The sequence below is a fragment of the Convolutriloba macropyga genome, chromosome 12, assembly GCF_964194025.1.
Source record: "Convolutriloba macropyga chromosome 12, txConMacr16.3, whole genome shotgun sequence".
In the NCBI taxonomy this organism is placed as follows: Eukaryota; Metazoa; Xenacoelomorpha; order Acoela; family Convolutidae; genus Convolutriloba; species Convolutriloba macropyga.
The window spans coordinates 11,597,194-11,616,379 of NC_134479.1; the positions used below are offsets into that span (position 1 = coordinate 11,597,194).

At 34.7% G+C, this 19,186-nt stretch overlaps 1 protein-coding gene across 1 annotated transcript in view; it reads left to right on the forward strand.

Annotated features, from left to right (window-relative positions):
- Positions 1-19,186, forward strand: part of LOC142350798 (uncharacterized) — a 175,871-nt gene that overhangs the window by 83,453 nt on the left and 73,232 nt on the right. The window contains exons 3-6 of the mRNA XM_075402755.1: positions 8,047-8,154; positions 11,531-11,552; positions 15,112-15,134; positions 16,419-16,476. Of these exons, the coding sequence (XP_075258870.1) occupies positions 8,047-8,154; positions 11,531-11,552; positions 15,112-15,134; positions 16,419-16,476 (211 nt within the window). The remainder of the gene's footprint in view (positions 1-8,046; positions 8,155-11,530; positions 11,553-15,111; positions 15,135-16,418; positions 16,477-19,186) is intronic.

The following is a 19,186-nucleotide window of genomic DNA, read 5'->3' on the forward strand; positions in this document are numbered from 1 at the left end:
GGATTTGATCGTTTGGCAATTCAAGCAATCTTGCGTAAGTCTCGCTATCCATGTTTTATTATTGGGGAAAAACTAAGTTTCTGTTATTGAGGCGTGTGTTTTCACACGACCAGGACGATTTGAGAGGTTATGAGAATCTGCGTTATAGAGTATTGTTAGTAGGAGAGAGAGTGGTAGGCAAATTTTTGGTGACTGTGATTCTTGTACATAGTACAAAAGATTGTCTTTTTTTCGTTAATACTAAGGTTTGAAAAACATCTATAGTTGTGCAGCAATCCTTTATTTGCATGAATAGTGAGCGAGGGAATATGGGAAAAGTTTTCATATCGTTTCCAAAAAAGTAATTGTCTAATTACTGGGTCTTGTTTTTGCGCTTCATAAAGAAGCGTCTCATTAATTTCTGTGGTTGCTGGGTAGAAAAAATTATATATTTCTGCAGATTTTGGTTTAAAATCATCCATTGCTGGAAAAGAAAACTTAACAGTGTTTATATTAGTTCTGTATAGTTTGGGTCTTGGTTAAACTTTATGTATGGTTCTGTTTTATTTGTATTCAATGTAACATCTGTGTGTTGTATGATTGGGTAATTTCCGTTGGGAAATAAATATTCTTTAAGTGTTGGGTTCTGTGTTGGTGAATTTGGTTGATAGGTTGTGCTTTTGTGTGGAATTCATTATATGACACAGGAAGATAGAAAACATTCTTTAGTTGAACTTTAAAGTAGTTTTCTTTAATTTGTAATTAAATTGGAAAGTGCATTGGTTCTATGTTAGTGTTTGTAGACACTGAGTTAACATATTCTTTTGATACAGCGTAGTTACACTGTATAGGTTGTGTACTTAGGTTATGAGTCACAAAGAATTTATTAGATTATAGTTTTTCGACGGTTCTAAGACGGTGCTCGTCTTATGTTGTTGTCGTTAGTGAGCGACTTAAAAAATCTGAAGGGAAAGATTTTTTCCTTCCGTCCAAACTAAGTGTAGGTTTGGGAATTTCATTAGTGTTAGTTGAAATTTATATACTCGGTGATTTGGTTTAGTCTTTTGAGTGAATAAAAGGAGAAAAAGTTTGTGGTCAGTATATAGAATGACGGGGTGTTGAGATGCTTGTATTAGGAACTCGTATTCTGAAAGTGCATATATTAAAGTTGAACATTCTCTGAGTTTTGTTGAGAGTCTAAGTTCTGTGGTGGAAAATAGACGAGAGTTTGCGGACACTAACTCCATTTTCCCATATTGGTTCTTTTGGAGGAGTGCCGCACCAATGCCATAAGTAGATGCGTGACAAAGAATGTAGAATGGTTTTTCCGAGTTAGGGATTGCTAGACGGAGTGTACCGTCTGTAAGTTTTATTTTGACTCGGTCAAATGTTTGTTGTAGTTCCGGTGTCCATTTAAAATCTGTGGTATCTCGAAGTTGGAGATAAGAGGGTCTAAGTATAACTTGTAAGTTATAAATGTATATTGAGATAAAGGTAAGAAATCCAACATAATTTTGGATCTCTTTTTTGTTGTTTGGTGGTTACAGCTTTAAAATGCCATCTATTTTGGATTTTAGCGGTAAATGTGATTATTTTGTATTTGGTGTCCTAAAAATTTAACAGAGTCAAGAAAAAAGAAAGATTTGTTCGGAGCAGCTTTGAGATTTTCATTTTCTAGAATTGTGTGTGTTCGTGAAGTGTTTGCAACATTGTGTCTATCGCAGTATCTTGGATAAAAACATCATCAAGATTTGTATTTATTTTGTTTTTTTCTGATTAGTGGCTTAAAGATACTACTCATAAAGGAGGAGAATGCTGCTGGACCAATTGAGATACTGTAAAATAATCGTTTAAAACTGTATTGTTGGTAAGCAATTACAAAGTTTGTGAGTCGCTGTGAAGATTTGTCTAAAGGCTTTTGTTTGTATGCACTGTTCATGTCGGCTATAGAGGAAATAGGTCCTTTAAAACATGTGAGTATTACTTGGATTGGTTCTATAGGCCAACTACATTTTGTCTCATCAATCATTGTGTTTAACTCACGGGCATCTAAAACAACTTTAGGTGATTCTCCTTTTTGAGGATAGTTACTGGATTCATAAATGTATTTCCCGTTTTGAGGGAGTCTGTTTTTACTAGTGATATGATATCAAAATGTGTCGAGATATCCAGAAGGTTTTGTACTTTATCTTGTAATTATAATGGTATTCGGGTGGCTCATTGTTTCTTAAAGACTACATCAAATTAAGAGGCTCGTTGTTTGACTACATCAATTTTAGAGGTGGCATAACGTTGTTCAAATTGTATGAGAAGTTTCGCTAATTCTTCAAATTGTGACTGTGTTAACTTTGAATGTTCAAAGTTAACCATGGTGAGAAATTCTTTATTAGATTCAGTAGGTTTGAGACATCAAATGGTATGTAGAATTTCTTCTGTTGATTTTGTGTTCTTGTTGTTTATTAAGATTTAAGCAATAGAGCTTTTTTGATGTTTCTGATGTTCCTTGTGTAAGGTAACTTGAATTGTATGCGTCCATGAATTCTCCGAGTTCATTGACACGATATTTTGTGGTCTGGTAATCGTTGATTGAAACATCTTGTTGTGCATAGCCAATTATTCCTGTAGGAAGGGTAAGAGGGTATGAATGAGGGTTTTGTATTAGTATTTGAATAAATGACTGATAAGGATATATTCAAGATTGTTTACATCCATTATAGAGAAGAACATATTTTTGCGGAGTGGTGTAAATGAAAAGTCTGATACTTAAAGAATAGTGCCATTCGCTTATTTACTTTTACATTCGTATGCAGTTAGTGAATATGTTAGAATTCGGTGTTCTGCTGGTTTGAGATTTATAGGATGATTGCCGATTACCGGAAATAATCGTGAATAATATGGAGGTGGTTTAGTTGAAGAATCATAAAATTTTAGCGATTTTGGTTTGTGGTAATTTCTTATTTCTAAGGTGTGAGATGAGCATTTAATTGAGTCTATATATTTTTCTAGGAAGGGTGTTCATAGAATATTCAATTTCGTGATTGATAAGAGGAAAAAAAGTGTGAATGATGTGTTTCTAAGAGTTTTATTCTCTGTTACGTCTGGATGCAATTTTGGTTTTATTGTACCGTTTGATTGTAGTGTAGAGTTATTCGCTGCTGGGAGAACGAATGTGGATGCTTTAATTGTAATTTCTGGTATTCTTTAATTTCGTTCCAAGTATCATTATTAAGGATATTAAGCGTGGCACCAGAGTCCAAGAAGAAATCTATCTCAAGTTGTGGTGGAGAGATTGTTCTTTTGGTGTCTGGCGTTTGTGGCGTATACATTGTAAGTGGTAGTACTCAAATATTATTTTTAAGGGAGGTGGAAGGAATATACTCTTCTGTGAGAGTGTTGTATTCTTCCTGACAATTAAAGTAATAATCTTGGGTGTCTTGGTGTACCTACAAAACTAAATCATTAAATTGTTGTTCCAATAATGTTTCTTCTGAAACTTTTTGTTTGTCGTTATTTTCGGTGCGAGACGTGTTGTTGTCCGTCTGTTCTTGGTCTAGTAATGTGTTAATGTAGTTTCGAACGTTGCGAAGTCTATATTATGAGAACGGTCGTCTTGGGCGATTTCCGTCTCGATTATAATGAAGCGACTGTGGTCTTGAGTTATGTGTATTATTTTGAAAATTTTGTTTTGGGTATGGCGAACCATTTCTACTGGATGGTTTAAAGTTACGATTTCCTTAATATGATTTTCAGTTGTTTTGGGAGAATCTATTTGGACTAATATGTGTTGAATTATTTCTGTTTTCTCTACAATTGCTACGAAAACGGTATGAGAATGGTAGTGGTTTACCAGTCATATTATTTGACGTAACATGTCTAGTTGGGTGGTTTTGATTTCCCTTCATAGCTTGATTAAAGGTTTGTATTGAGAAATTAGGTTTTTCTGCTGGTTTCGTGTACCTCTTGTCAGGGCATGTAGAAATACTATATCCTTATCTGGAGCCTTTTTTGCAAAATTTTAAGAAAAGAGGTTTCCCTTGAATCTAGGGTCGTTTGAGTACTTGTGTCGTACTACATTGATACCATAAGCAATATCTTGTTCCATTGTCTGTATGTCTTTTACCGTAAGATTATCTATGTCAAGAGAGAGGTTATTAATCGTTGGTGTAAGGGTAGGGCTTGTACTTAATTTATGGCGATCAATATGTGTTCGTGTGATACCTTCTTGGTGTAGTTTTTCCACTAACTGTGCAAATGGAAACAGTGGTTCCAATGCGGTTGATTTGTGATTTGCAATTTTCTTCAGTGCTTTTCGAACTAATTGAGGATCAAGTGCTTTGACAAGTGCGTCATTCATTTAGGCATTCCTCATATCTGGAGCATTATTAACGTATGCTTTTCGAGTCATTTGTTCATTTCTGAGTGCGAGTGTTTTAATTTGTTCGCCTGAGGCACATGTTATGCTCTCTAGCAATAATTTTGCTTGTGCTTGTGATTGTTGATTATCAATTTTCTTTTTGGAATTCCCGGCAAAATGCTTGCCAGTTCTTTTTTATTTCCAATGGTAGATGTGGATACCATTTTTATGCCGGTTCTATTAGGGCCGTTTGTATCATGGCTATTCGTTTAAGTATCCAGACTTCATGAAATGGTGAATCAGATTGCTCTGCTCTTGCTGTCATCACCATGTTGGCTGTGATAGCGTTTAAAAAGTCTTCTGTTGTATAAGTAGAATCAGTACCATCGAATGGTCTTAAAGACTGTTGCATTGGCACTGAGCCACCAAGATAAGGGTACATCATTGGTACATTCCTACGGACAACAAGTGATGGCGTTTGTGTAGATGCCGCATTTAAATAATAAGGAGTTGGTGCTTTTGTGGTCTGTTGTGTGTTTTGTGAATTCAATTGTCTGACTATATTTACTAATTGCTGTGGAGTAATTTGGATATTTTGGTTAACTCCCTGTGGGGGTTGAGTCGAATTATTTAAATAATTGGTTGTGTATTAAAGTGTACCGAGTTCCGTCTGCTTAATCGTGGAAGAGGTGTATTTACATTTGGTAAAGGGGGATAGTTGTATTTAGTGGGTCTGAATTTTGTGTCAATTCAGTCGAAATTATAGGTTGTCTATGCTGATGATTTTGATACAAGTGAGTATCTTCTGCAGTATTTGCGGTGGGCTGATTAGTATTATTATTATTCTCTGCAAGATCGATTATTGTAATTACTGCGTGTGATGAGAAAAGTGTCCCATCATCTAGCAAAGTAGAATTAAAATCTGTTTCAGTAGTTTCGTTCATCCTAGTTTCAGACTGTTGGTTATGGACTATCGTATCCATGTTTTCAACTTGTGAAGCTTCCAGGGAAGTGTTTTTGTTTTCTGGTTCGTACAAGTAAACGGTTGTGTTTCCGCGTTATAATTTGTGACTTCTACATTTCGGCGTTTAAGTGATAGTTTCTGTATAGATTCTGAAGGTATCGTTTGAATATTTACAAATTTTTGTGGAAACCAATTTTTATAATAGATATATTGTAAAGCTTTAGGCAATCTAGGTAATATGTGTGGATAAGCCTCAGCGATTTGTTTTGTAGATGTGAAAATATGTCTTACTAGGCTTTTCCAATATCTTTGTATGTACCAAGATAAGAGTGTGAGAGAATCAAGAATGTCGTCTTCCGTTAGATCTGCATCTGTAGCAGAGGTGATGTAAATGTCAAGAAGTTTAATAAATCCTTCTATTTCCCGTCGAGCGGTTTTGTGTGCGCTTTCTATACGAGATTGTAAAGCATTAGTGTTTAATGCCGGTGCAAGGCGTCTGAGAAATTTAAAGGAGGACTTCTTAAATAATCCTTCGCTGTCTAAAGGTTGTAATTCTGAATATATTCCGTTAAGGAATTCGAATAATGTATCCGATAGTGGATTCAATAGTGTATCATATATTAAAGCTTTAGATTTGTTTGTGAGTGGATCACAAAGAAATAGTATTGAACCTTTTGTGAGTTGCACTCCGTGAATTTCTATTAAATATGAGAGAAAGGCTGTTCGTGGAGCCTGTGATGCCTTTTCTGGTAAAGAGAAGGAAAATTGCTGTTCTAGTGCAAAATAGTGTGTTTTAAGTTGTTTTGCAATATTTAGAAGTATATTTAATTTGTCTCGGTGTTGGTAATGTTTAACTTCAAAGGGTGAAATTTCTGATATTAAGCGTCGGTTCTGTTGCGTAAGAATTGCGATTTGTAACTCTTCCGAGTGTGTCGGTATGTTAGAGGAAGATTGTTCAGGGTGTTGATCCATTGTTTGTATTCTTGTGTTTAAAAAATGAGAATTTTGTATTTTGTGGGAATGTGTTTCCCTTTTTCTTAAATTTAAAATAAAAAAAGACTAAGTAGCTATTGAGTCTAATTCTAAGTTTCTTTCTCAATAGAGAGAAATGTGTGTTATGTGAGTTCTTTTTACGGTTAGAGTATATTAACTCATTGGTCGCACCAGTTAAGGCAGACGCGATGTGGGCTCCATTTACAGCCTTAGGGTATAAAAAGCTAGGGATACTTATTTCTGCGCGCGAAATAGACTCACCTATATCTCTCAGACTAACCGACTCTATAAAGCACAAGAGGTGTACATTGTTTATTACGGTGATTAACAAGAATAGCACCGGAGTCAAAGGAATACACATGGTGTATCTACGCTAACAGACTGACTAAAGTAAGTTCAGTTCTCTCTATTTAAAAAAGAATAGTGTTTTCTCAGTCTCTGATTGGCTGAAGGTGTACGTTCAGTATTTCTACTGCTACAATAGGGGGGTTAAATGAATTGGAGTGAAAAAGCGGATCATCTCTCGATTAACGCCAACAGTTTTGAGTTACTTCAAGAAGAGTTACGTAGCCTCTATCACAAACCCAGACAAATTATATTTAAAAATGTATAAATAAGATCAACCTTCTTAAAGGTTTTTGTTCAGCGCATTGACTGATTTCAACGCCAATCTCCCGAGTTGATATTTTACCGACTTTCAGACATAGTGAATTGTCGGTTTTCGTCGCTTTTGCGTAGAAAAAACCGATCAAAACCCTTCGTTTTTTTCCGTCGGTTTGATGGGTTTTCGTTGGTATTTAAACGTAAGAATCGTCGGTTTTCGCCATTTTAAGAAACTTACAAAATTTACAGTCCTAGTTAGGATTCGCGCCTACAACACCGTGATTACTAGTCACCATCTGCTCCACTGCACCACCACTCACGCAGTTTTCTTGTTTTCCTGTACTTTTTTGTAATTAAATCAAATTGAGGCTGACGATAACAAAAATGTTGATAAACCTCAATTCTTACATCAATTACGAACGATGCCAAAAAACTACATTAATCGGCACTTCTTATATCAAATAGCAATCTTCTACATAACAAAAAACCCGACGAAATCGGCAAAGATCGGCCAGAAACGACGCTTCTTGCGTCCACTTGGTTGCCTTTTCTGAACACGGGCTCCCATTTAAGTTTAAAGTTAACAACATACATTGTTCACACAGTCTATTCTTTCTGGCAAAAAATATGGAGGAGTTGTGTTGCAATGGGAGCCCTAAAGTGTTAGGCAGCAATGGGCTGCCATGAGTACGTGTGGCGGGGTACATCCCGGGTCGAGAATGTATCAGAAAAATGTGTAAGAAATGCCCTAAAATGGGCTGATTTTTCAAAATTTTCAGCACACAAACCTTACACAATAATACGCTTCAATGGGGTAATATGCGTTTTAAGTTTACAAATGAGCTGACAATTGAGCGCAGTTCTTGCTAATTTTCAGCACATTTCATACATTTCATCGCATTATTATGTAATATCTTTGAGCTAAATTCTTAGACAAATCAGCGCATTTCAGTGCATTCCTTGCATGATCTTCAGAAAATTTCTCGACCTGGTAAGCGAAGTCTTTTGTGTAAACCGGCTCATGGGCTGTGGGGGCGTAACATTTACTAGCCCTCTAAGCTGGGAGAGGCAAAAAAGTAAAGATTCATCTTCTCTTATATTAACAGATAACAATCGATGGTTGGGACTTTTATTTAAATTTTTATTCTGATAGGAGGAGGTCTGAGAGATCAAGGCGCTTCGGGAATTGAACGTGCATTTAGAGGGTATAATCCTGAACGTGGATTTAGAGAGTATACTCCTGATCTTCGTCTCGATTCAAGTGAAATGACGAACAGATGACCTTCCTTTTGTTCCCCGAAAAAATTGAATTTACAATGTTTTGTTTTCACGCTCTAAGAAAAAAAAATGTAGATAAATTACCGTTGAACAGTTTATTATTCCAACAATACTCTTAGTCGGATGCTGAAACATTTATCGGCCAAGTTACAGTGGATTTTTTAATGCAACCAATTGTTTTTATCTGAACCAAAAAGTTGTCTTAGATTAAAAAGAAGTCAGATGAACAAATTTAATTTTGACTAAGAACAATTTTTTTTTAAAAAAAAATTGTCCATTGATCCCGGTATCTTGCTATTTATTAACTTTCACATCCCAAAAATCTCTAAAATTGCTCTGATAAAAATGATCTGATTATTAAAGGGATCGAAAGACTCAATAGAAAACAAAACAAAACTGTTTAGTGGTTGAAAACATAAAAGGGAAATGAGTCTTCTATATTGCTTGAAGTAATATTCCAAATCTTTTCGAAACGTTATATAACCTATAATGACTAAAATATCGATGTAGATTTGATCATTTTTGTTTCTTGTGGAAATTTGCCTTTTTTTCATTGATATTAGTTTCTATATACAATAGTGACCTCTAGAAAGTTTTTTGAGTAAGTGAAACAAAAAAGAGTATTCTTGGTGATCACTACTGTTCATTGAACATAAATCCAACAATTTTTAGCGTTCAAAAGATTTATTTTAAGCGACCTGGAAATAAAGACAAATTTTTATCTCTCAGTCGAGGCAGAAATAGTTTATTGTATTTGCGATGCAAAAATGAAGATAATATTAGGATGTGGATTCGCGTTTAACAAGCTGAATTATTTTAGTCAATTTCATTTATCTTGCTCTGAGTGGACCGTAAAACTAGACGTGTAAGATTGAGCTAAAACTTGTCAGGAAATCTAGCGAAAGATAACCGTGAATACATGATGTATATCAGTGTGAACAAAATCACAAGTAACTCCTTGAAAATAAGCTAAGCGAATTGTATATCGAATACAGTATTCACACGGCGAATGCAAATAATAACTAAATTATGAACAAACTTTCAGCTAAGGTAAAGTGAATTATTGACAATCTACATTGGGTGCAAAACTTCACCTTTAATAAAAAAAACTGCAAATTACTAAATGGTGTGAAAAGTTTTGAATTTTATGCTAATATCAATTAGGAAAATTAGTAAAATATATTTTTTTGAAAGTTCAGTTTTCTAAGCATTGTTTTCAACATGCCAATTTTGTTGCTCTTTTCCATTTTGTTATCGGAATAATTTATATTCAAGTTGAAGAGTTGGAAACCTGTATTGAAGAAGGAATTAATGCGTAGGAGAGGAGGTTGACCACAAAGTTTAAAGGATTCAAATATATACAAACGTATTTCTAGCGACGTTTCGGGCAGCATTAACCAATCAGACAATATTGTTTTCTGTTTAGGTCGTTCAATTCTTCCAAAGTGAAGGCCCCTTGAAATAACTAAAAGCATTTGCAAACTTTTCGGAGAAACGCAAAACAACAGCAAGTTGAAAATGTTGACATCTTTTTATTTACCACATTTCACATCACAATTATTAATATCTAAATTACTTTAATTTTATGTGTCGTGTTGTTTAGGGAGTAAGATGAAGACTTAATTTAATGCTGTATTTTGCAAAAGTGAATAACAAAAAGTTAGTTCTCCAAAAAATGTTGTAATTGTCTCGGGTCATTCAAAGGATTATTTTGAAGTCTGTTGTGGCAAATCTTTTTTTTCTCGGAGAAGGTTGCACGGTAAAAAAATCAAATCTCGAGACAAAGAAAACTACAAATCAAATTGACACACCAAACATAATTCTGTTGAGATTTCTGGTGAAATATGACAACAGAACCTTGTTTCACACAGTTTTCAATGGGATTATCCAAACCTTAGTCATTCAGCTCAGCGTAGAAATTGTTGCATCATGATTTATGTACTTTTGAAAAATTTGTTTGGGAAATCAGAGAAATAATTTCAGTTTTGAAAGTTAGGAAATTTTTCATATTCATCATCTCGCTGATCATTGATCACTGATCACTATAGTTTTAATTTCAAAAAATGTCGCATTCCATGTAGATCGTTTCGTAAACGTTTTGTTTCTGAGAAACCCTGTTGACGTTTTTTATCACAAGCGAAGAAGGGCTGAACTGCTAGGAAAGCAAATTGACGGAAAAATGGAAAACTGGAAATTATTGTAAACAATTTTATAAGTTAAAAAGCATTCTGAAAATGTTCCAAGTGCAAATCATAAATAAAACCAATTTTGGTTTAATTCACTTTTTTTACTACACAATTTGTTATAACATTTTCATTTTGAATTACTGAATCCATTAACTTTCAAACTGATTGAGGTTTTCGAGAAAATGCTTAGAGAAATGCAGGTTGTTAGCTTTTTTGTCATATTCAATTTTATCTCAGATCACAATAAAAAGCAGAAATAAGAAAATTGAAAAACCTGCCTCAAAAACTATCTTCGGCTATGGAGGGATTATTCTCAGCTTTGTTTTGATATTGTTGGCTTATCATTTTTAGTAGCAGAAAATGTGTAACTAAATATCAACGTGACCAAATTCAGTTGGAAATTTTCTCAAGTTAGAGAGTTCAAAATAGAGTTTTGCTAATTGGAGGGAGTTCACTTCAACAATATGCTACGAGCAGTTGGACGGTTTATTTAATCGGTCCAATAGAATGGTTGAGAAATCAATTTTTTTGAGTCTTTGATTTAGTTTTTGATATATAGTCAGTCCCATAAAGTTGCAACGCTATCGGACGTTTCAAAGGTCAAAGTTCAAATTTAAAACATGCGGAGATCCGCACTTCGTTGTACATTTGCAGGTCGGGAGTTTTTCGAACGTTCGCTTGCGTTGCAACTTAACGGGACTTACTATAAACATTGGCAAATAAGGTGTTCTTCAGTACTAAAGGCTATCAAATTATACTGTAAGAACGGATATTTGTTAAATTATAAGCTTTACTTTTAATGAGCATCTAATCGGATTGTGCTCTTAAAAGCTGAAACTAAATCAGTCTACTTTGAATTTGAAACTCACTTGATTGCGCTGTACTTTCTAAATAGAAAAAGCAAATGCTCGTTAAAAAACAAATGCTTGTTAACGTGGCTGGTATCATCAACACATGGCCTTCCTGGTTCACATACAAAATTTCCGTTAGACGATTGCGCTCGTTCAACTTGTTTTATATCTGCAATATATCTATTTATATTCATAATGATTTTTAAGGCATTACTAATGAGTTTACAATATGTTTAACGAATCTTTTGTCTTTCTTTTATCTTCAGTCATCTAAATTGAAAACGAAATTTCAAAAAACGGAGGGTCATCTGTTCTTGAAAAGGTGATCGGAAGCGCAGGCTAAAGTGAACTTCTTCATATAGAACCTTAAGAATTTTATTTTGAAAAACTTTACTAAAACTGACGTCACTAAAAAAAAAACGTCGAATATTAAGATGAATGGAAAAAATACTTGATGTGATATTCTTGAAACTATTTCACTGCAGACTCTACAAATGTATTTTTTGGGATTATTCTTTTCACGTGCACTTATGCATATGCTAGTTGTGATATCTGCTAGCTTCTCCGATTGACAGAAAAAAGTTTTTAAAATTTATAAATCAAAAGTGGTTTCAAAATCAATTAATTTCCCTTATCTTCCCTAATCTTCCCTCATATTTAAAGTCTAACCAAAACTGAATTCTGTGGGGTTTCTCAAAAGTAATTAAAAATTAAATGATGCAGAGAACAATTAGTTGAGGCGCAATAGCATTTTTTCTTTTAATGATTACCGTATCTTTTTCGCCGTTCAAACTTATCTCAAAAAATACAGAAATGCGTAAAAAACTGTCGAATATAGTTGTTGGCAACCTTTTAACAAGAAGTTGATTTTTATTTTTGTTTATAAAGTCCGAACTAAGCTGGACATTAGATGTTGCAATGACTTGCAGGAAAAGGAGGTGAATGTATTTTTTTGAACCTTGTGCTTAAATTATGCAACAAATGGCCCAAATAAAAAGCCCCAAACGCTGGGAGCAATGAAAATGGATGAGAAAAACTGATTCGAGTAATCAAAAATGGACGCCGAAATCTCAAGAACAGTATGAATGTTTCGTGCAAGAAGTTCAGGAAGTTATCTAAGACTTGTATTGTGGCCCCACAAAGTAACCCGTACCAAAACTCAATTAAAAATCAGTAGTGGTTACGTCTAAATTCAAATTCTTGTCGCTAATGGTTCTTGCTCTGATACATGTCAGTTTTTGTTGCGAGACGTGAGTTCATACTAAAATCACAATTGTTAGGCTTGTGCTGATTCTGATTTTTTTCTTGTCAGACTGAGGCCAGTTATGATTTTTTTACTTGCCAGACTGGGGCCACTCTGATTTTATATTTGTAGACTGGGGACAATTCTGATTGTTGACTTGCCAGACTTGTGGGGGCAAATTCTGCTTTTTTAATGAAAAATGCACAGAGTACGCCTGAAAATAGTAAAAAACGCCAAAAATGGTCATAAAATAGACATAAAAAATCAATAAAAAATTTAAATTAGTCAGACAAGTAAAATAGAAAGACATCATATTTAGACAACTTTTAAGGGTTTGGCTCATTTTTTGCCAGGTAAAAATAGAGACTTAAAGTTGCTCTCAATAATATTCAGTGGTTTTCTTATGGCAGAACTGGTAAGGAAGACGGCGGGAGTCTATCGTGGAGGCCAGCAGAAAAGAAGAGAGAAAAAATGAGGTTTCTTTGTTTTCATTTTCCCAATAAATAGGGCCAAGGAATTGCTTACAGAATTATGAAAGATAAGCCGAAACTAGCGTTGACGAGTTAGAAGGTTCTCCATAATTCTTTACCAAATTTTGGGCTTTCAATGCGTCAAACTCAGACAAATAAATTCAATGCATTCACACTATATTTATAAAAAATTACGGAAAAGCTGACATGTCAACGTTTCATATCGCTTACCTTCTCTAATTTCCCGTTTCCAAAGTTGTACCTGCCTAATTTTGAGTTTCTAAGTGCAGATCTCACATCTTTTTGCGTTTCTTAGTGTTGCTTTTATATAATTATGCGTTTTTGAGCGGAATTCCCACAAAATTCTGGCGTTTTCAAGCGTAATATTCTCAATATTTTGGAGCATTTAGGTGTAGATTTTACATAATTATATGCGAGATTTCATATTTACAGTTGTGCATCTAGGCAAGCTACAACCCATTTTTTCCACATTGAGACTCTAAATACGCTGCGGATTTCCGACACCATGATTCATTTAAATTGAAAAATTTTTATCCAAAATTGTTTTTGAAAACTCATTAAATGCAAAATTTGCTATTTGCTATATGAAAACAACCTTTTTCCAAGGCAAGCTATCTCAAAAATGCCCTCTGATTGAGACTCTTTTTACATTGAAAAAGTCTTTTTTCCACATATGGTTGCTTATGAGGTAATCCTTGACACGAAAAAGGAATATTATGAAAACGTTCGAAGATACGTGTAAAAATCAAATTTTTTTAGGCGGTCAACGCCTGAGATTTTTCTATTGAGACTCTCTTTTGTGTGGGTATTGTTCATTTAACGTTGGGTTGAAATTGACTTATTTTTTGACACGATAGAAATTGATTTTAAAAAATCCGTTGTCTGGAAATTTTTTCAATTTTTTTTTGCTCGAAAACGTGAATCATTTCTTAGTTAAGTTCAGACGCGAGCTTTACTATTGCGAATTTAAAGCGATGGGCATATCACATGCTTAATTGTTTTGGGTTCCAACATTTCCCCAACCGAAAAAAATTCTCTATTTTTGAAATTTGACATTCACAAAATGACCAAAATTACGTACTGAACACCAACTAGGCAAACCGCGAACATAAACTCTATATGGGACTCCATAAACACCGGAAATCTTTCTGATTGGGACTCCAAATACCTTGGAAAAGTTCCATACCAAGGTTGGTTAGATTTGAAATAATTGTTGGTTTGAATAAATTCCCTATTTATAGAAGAGGAATAGAATCGAATTGTCCAAAATTACGTTTGAAAACTCTATATATTATACAATATAATGGGAGACTCTCATACCTAGTTCGATTGCATTTGAACAACTTCTAGACCAAATCAAAAGTTTCCACTCTCAAAATAGGACGTAATCGAAATGTCCAAAACTGTCTGGTCAGGCCACAATTGTTTTTTTCTTAATGAGAACTTAGTTTTACTTGGGATCTCACATGCAACACTTAGTTGAACAACTGCTTGACATTATCAAAGATATTTTTTTCAAGTTCTCTATTAGAATAGTTGATGAATAGAGATGAGAATAGTTTTCTGATTAAGACTTCTTACACGCTAGGAATCTCCCGTAACATGTTTGGCTTAGTTTGAATGACTCCTTGCTCTAATGAAAAATACTTGTCTTTGTAATTGGTTGTTTGCAAAATCGGCAATTTGATGAAAAAACAACTGTGCATGGCACTACCTCCAATTAAATATCTCAAGCTTAGCTCATAGATAAATTCAATGCATTTGCTGCCGGTCCTACATAATTTTGCGCCCATCCTCGAATCTGGAGCACCTCAATCACCATTTTTAATCATGCCTTTTCGACGCTACAACAAATAGGCGAAACGATCAGATTTTGTAAATTCTACGATGAAACTGCGGAATGTTCAGCGACTTGTTTTTTTATTGCGAGATCAGTACAAACCATTTATGACCTTAAAAGCTACGTGTAATCCGTGCAGTTTTTCTCATACATCATAAATATGCGCTGTGATAGCTGCTATTTTGCCAAGGACATTCAGGGGTTCCAGACAATGAAGGCAGAATATATCACGACTAGCACTCGTTTTGAATAACGTTGTCTTTATGATTTACTTTATTGTCTTTAATTAATTGTAAAGAAGTTCACTTTGAAACAAAACTGATGCCTAGGGATGGGAATGTCGTAGTTTTCCGGGATGAACAACATAAACGATGAACGCCCAATGTAAACTCCATAATCATGAGCGCCCAATATAAGCACTCATTTGTTGACAATGGAGCCTTGTGTTGCCCAAAATGGCAATATAATCGAAACATAAAGTTGTAAAGTACAAAAGTATGCCAGAAGAGCCAGAAAATTTTACTGAAGAAAACCTTTGAAAATTAATTTTTATTTTATTGGAAACTTTGTACTGTACTAGTAAAACCGAATACTCTTATCGAGGTTTGGTCAAAAAATAATGCAAGAATTGCGGTGAATAGCGGTGAAAAAAATTTCAACGCAAAGCGCCCGCATCTTTTTGCGATGAATGCGGTGAAAGCGGTGAATTTTTGTAAGATTTGAAGTTTTTAGCGGTGAATTTATGTAGGATTTGTGATTTTTAGCGGTGAAATTTTTATTTTCACCGCATTCACGTGATTTTTTACAAAAAAGAAACTGCCGTACACGGGTTTGAACCTCTCGCCACTTATATGTCACAATTTCTTATCCCAATGAGCCATCTGTCACGTAGTTCAATTCTATTACTTGTGAGTTTAAATCAAATTCGACGTCATGAAAAACAAATGCGTTGAAGTTTTGTAAGATTTGCGGTTTTTAGCGGTAAATTTTTTATTTTCACATCTTAAGCGCTGCAAAAAAAATAATTCACCGCTACCAACGTGAACCGATGAAAGAAAAATTTTCACAGCTGAAAACCGCGAATCTTACGAAAATTCACCGCAAAAAAAATTACAGTACATTTTGGCGGTGAATTTATGTAAGTTTTGCTTTTCTTAGCGTTGAATAGTTTTTTTTCACCACACTCATCGCATTCAACGCTAAAAACGCAATTCTTACATCATTTCACCGCATTCACCGCAAATCTTACATTTTTTTGCAATTTTAGCGTTGACATCTCAACCCGGGAAGTAATAAATTTAAGCTAAAATTTTCGTCACTTTCTTTAGTCGTTTTCATTAACTCTAACGTTTGAAAAAGATTGATTCTTCGGAATGCAACCAAGCTTTCCCTTAATGATGCATTAACCAGACTGATTGAAAAAAAACTTATTTTGGTTTAGTTGACGTATCAGCCATAAAAAGATCATGCATGGTTTATAAAGATGAAACAACGGTCATTTGGTTTTGAAAAATCATACAGAGTTAAACTATGAATATCAAAAAAAGATTGCAAGCGCATACTAAGAAACCTTTTATATCTTAAACGGAACCATGGAAGATCTTAGAACAGTTACAATAGATGTTCATCTCGGGTAGGGCCGACGGGATGTTGCGAGGAGCAAGCGCAATTGATCTCACCAACCCCGATGAAGAGTGAGTAGGCTTCAATTTATCCAACTGATATTCCAATGAGATTCCATCCTTTTATGATGGAAACTTTCATAAAAAATGGTATTTGGTCTTTTTTTGTCGGATCATCTTTTATACTTCTTTATTCTGCCCCTGTGTTATTTCAAACTCCTGTCTAGATAAAGCAACAGAAAACAAGAAATCCGTTGAAACATTCAAAACTGCAAACATATTTTGAACATACACACCTTGTGGGAAATCTCGGTTGTAAAACTCATCCAAAAAACAAACAGTCATGATCCAACTGCCGCCTGTTTTTAACATTTGTTCAATTACGGCCCGTATTTCGTTAGTGGTCACGTTTTTTTTACTGTAATTTTGTGAAAGATCACAGAAAGTATGGATTCCTAACAAACTGTTTAGGTTCTTGAAAGCTATATCAAATCTGCCAATTTGTTGTGCCCATATGAAGGAACAGATGTTTTCCAACATACTTTCTACTGCTGCTCATTTACTCCTAGAGTGAAGTTTACTTTTACAACCATAGTTCGTTACTCAACCCAAAAAATTGAACCCAAAAATTGTTCTCACCCTGTTTTCAACTATAGGTGTCAGAGAAATGAACTGTGACTCAATACCTATATCAGAAACTTTGAAAAGTCAGTTTTGAAAAGAATTTTTTAAGAAACGAATTTCAATTAGTCCCACTCTATCGAAGCCAAATTGATTGGTTCGCTCTTGTCAAGACATTTACGGAGTAACAATTAATACTATTTGATTATCATTCACGAAGAGAAGCTTAAAATAAACAACCTCAAATTGAACAAGTCCCGGTTCACCAATTCTGTATCAAGATATTTGTACGACTTATGAAATCCTTTACCCGATTTCATCAGATTATCTACGATTGTTTGCGATTCGAACTGCTGCTCGCTTAGAGCATTGCACAAAATTTCTATATGGTCCACAATCTTGTAATGACAACAAATGTACAATGAGAAAAAAACAATATGGAAAATTGTTCAAATTTTGTCGAGATATATCTCTACAACCAATATGAGATGCAAATTTGACATGTGTAATAGTTTAAACGAAACTTGAAAGACTCCCGAAAATCAGTTGGAGTTTGCAATTTTGGTCTTATTAAACTAAATTACCGTGCGTATTGAAGCACAATCATTGAATGGTGATTTAATTGCTAACTTGTCTTGTTTCTGTAAATAATCTAACTGATTAAACAGTATAATCTAAATTCAACATGTTGAAAGAGAATTAACTTTGATATTCTCATTCTTTTTTCTGAGGAAAATGTTCCTAGGTAAGAGACTTTGAGTACAGAAACATTTGCTTATACTGGTTTCAACAAAACCTACTCTAGTCCGATATTTTAAGTATTGAAACCAATAGCCAAATTCGGGTTAAAAACTGCTTGGGTCAAGTTATAGCGCTGCAACGTTTTAGTTCGGGCCTATTCCAATTTGGATTTTTGACAGATTTATTGATCAAAACTCAACAAAAAATTACTATTTCAAATCTAAATTATTTTGATATTCTGTGCGAAGAAGATTTGAGAAAGCGAGCTGAACGATCAGTTATCTGACCTACCTGAGAATCCACTATTGCAACGTTAACATACTGTATAACGGATAAAACAGTACTCAAAGTTAACGTCTCCAAGTAACATTCATTTGTAGCCGCTAAAACGAATTTGGTGGTGTAAAGTCTTCCTTGTCTTTTCGGAGCATCCATTACAACTGGTCCACTGAAAGGGACAGCCACACTCCAATCTGATGTAGAGAATGCCAAACTCACCCACCAACAAAAAACAAACGACTCATCGAGGCAACGCCAGCGGGAAAATCGGAAAGTGCAATTCGATAAAGAAACTGAAGTGCTAGCCCTACTTAAAAGGAATAAGCAATAAAAAAACGAACAGCAACAGGGCAATTCAATCATAATAAGCAGAGAACAGCTTCATTCAACATTTTACATGTACGACAAGAGAAATCAGGATTAGGATTTAGTGAAAGAAGGGATCACCAAAAAAATTTCAGCTACAAAATAGTTGAAGATTAGGTTAACCCAACAAAATAAAAGTTCTCTATCAAAAAAGACCTGACGTAATAGGGTAGGATATTGCGGCCCCAAGCAATTGCGGCGTCGTAAAATGCTTGCCAGGTAGCCGACAAACTTTGTTAAAAAACAACTAGGGCAAGCAAGGGAGTGCAAAACAGAGTTGGAAATTCATTGGCTCTCAAAAATAAGCAAAGACTCGCATCCAGGAATGAAAACAAATAAAATTAACACCAGTAATTCACTGAACAAGAACGAGAGTAACAAAAACACATAAAGAACAATTCAGTGGCCCAAACGTTACAAAAAAGAGCAAAAACGAACGGAGAAAATTTCTGAAATTTCAGAGAAAAAAGTTGCAAAAGACGGATAAAGAAGTTCGATAGCAATTTTGAAGCAATATATCAACTCAAACAAAGGAGGCTATCATTAGGAACCAAGTTGGCATTATCTTTGGACAAATTGTTCGGAGCTACAACGCCCATGCAAGATAGGAACAAAAAATGGATCTTTTGGCGTTCTAACAGAATTAGAATCGGTAGTCAGTGGACCAATTACGGGCCAGAAAAGAAAAAAAACTTTAATTTCACCTTCACCGGGACGCGAATGCGGCTGAGAATTTTCAAGCATTGCGGGTCATTGGAATTTCAGCCTCCAAATT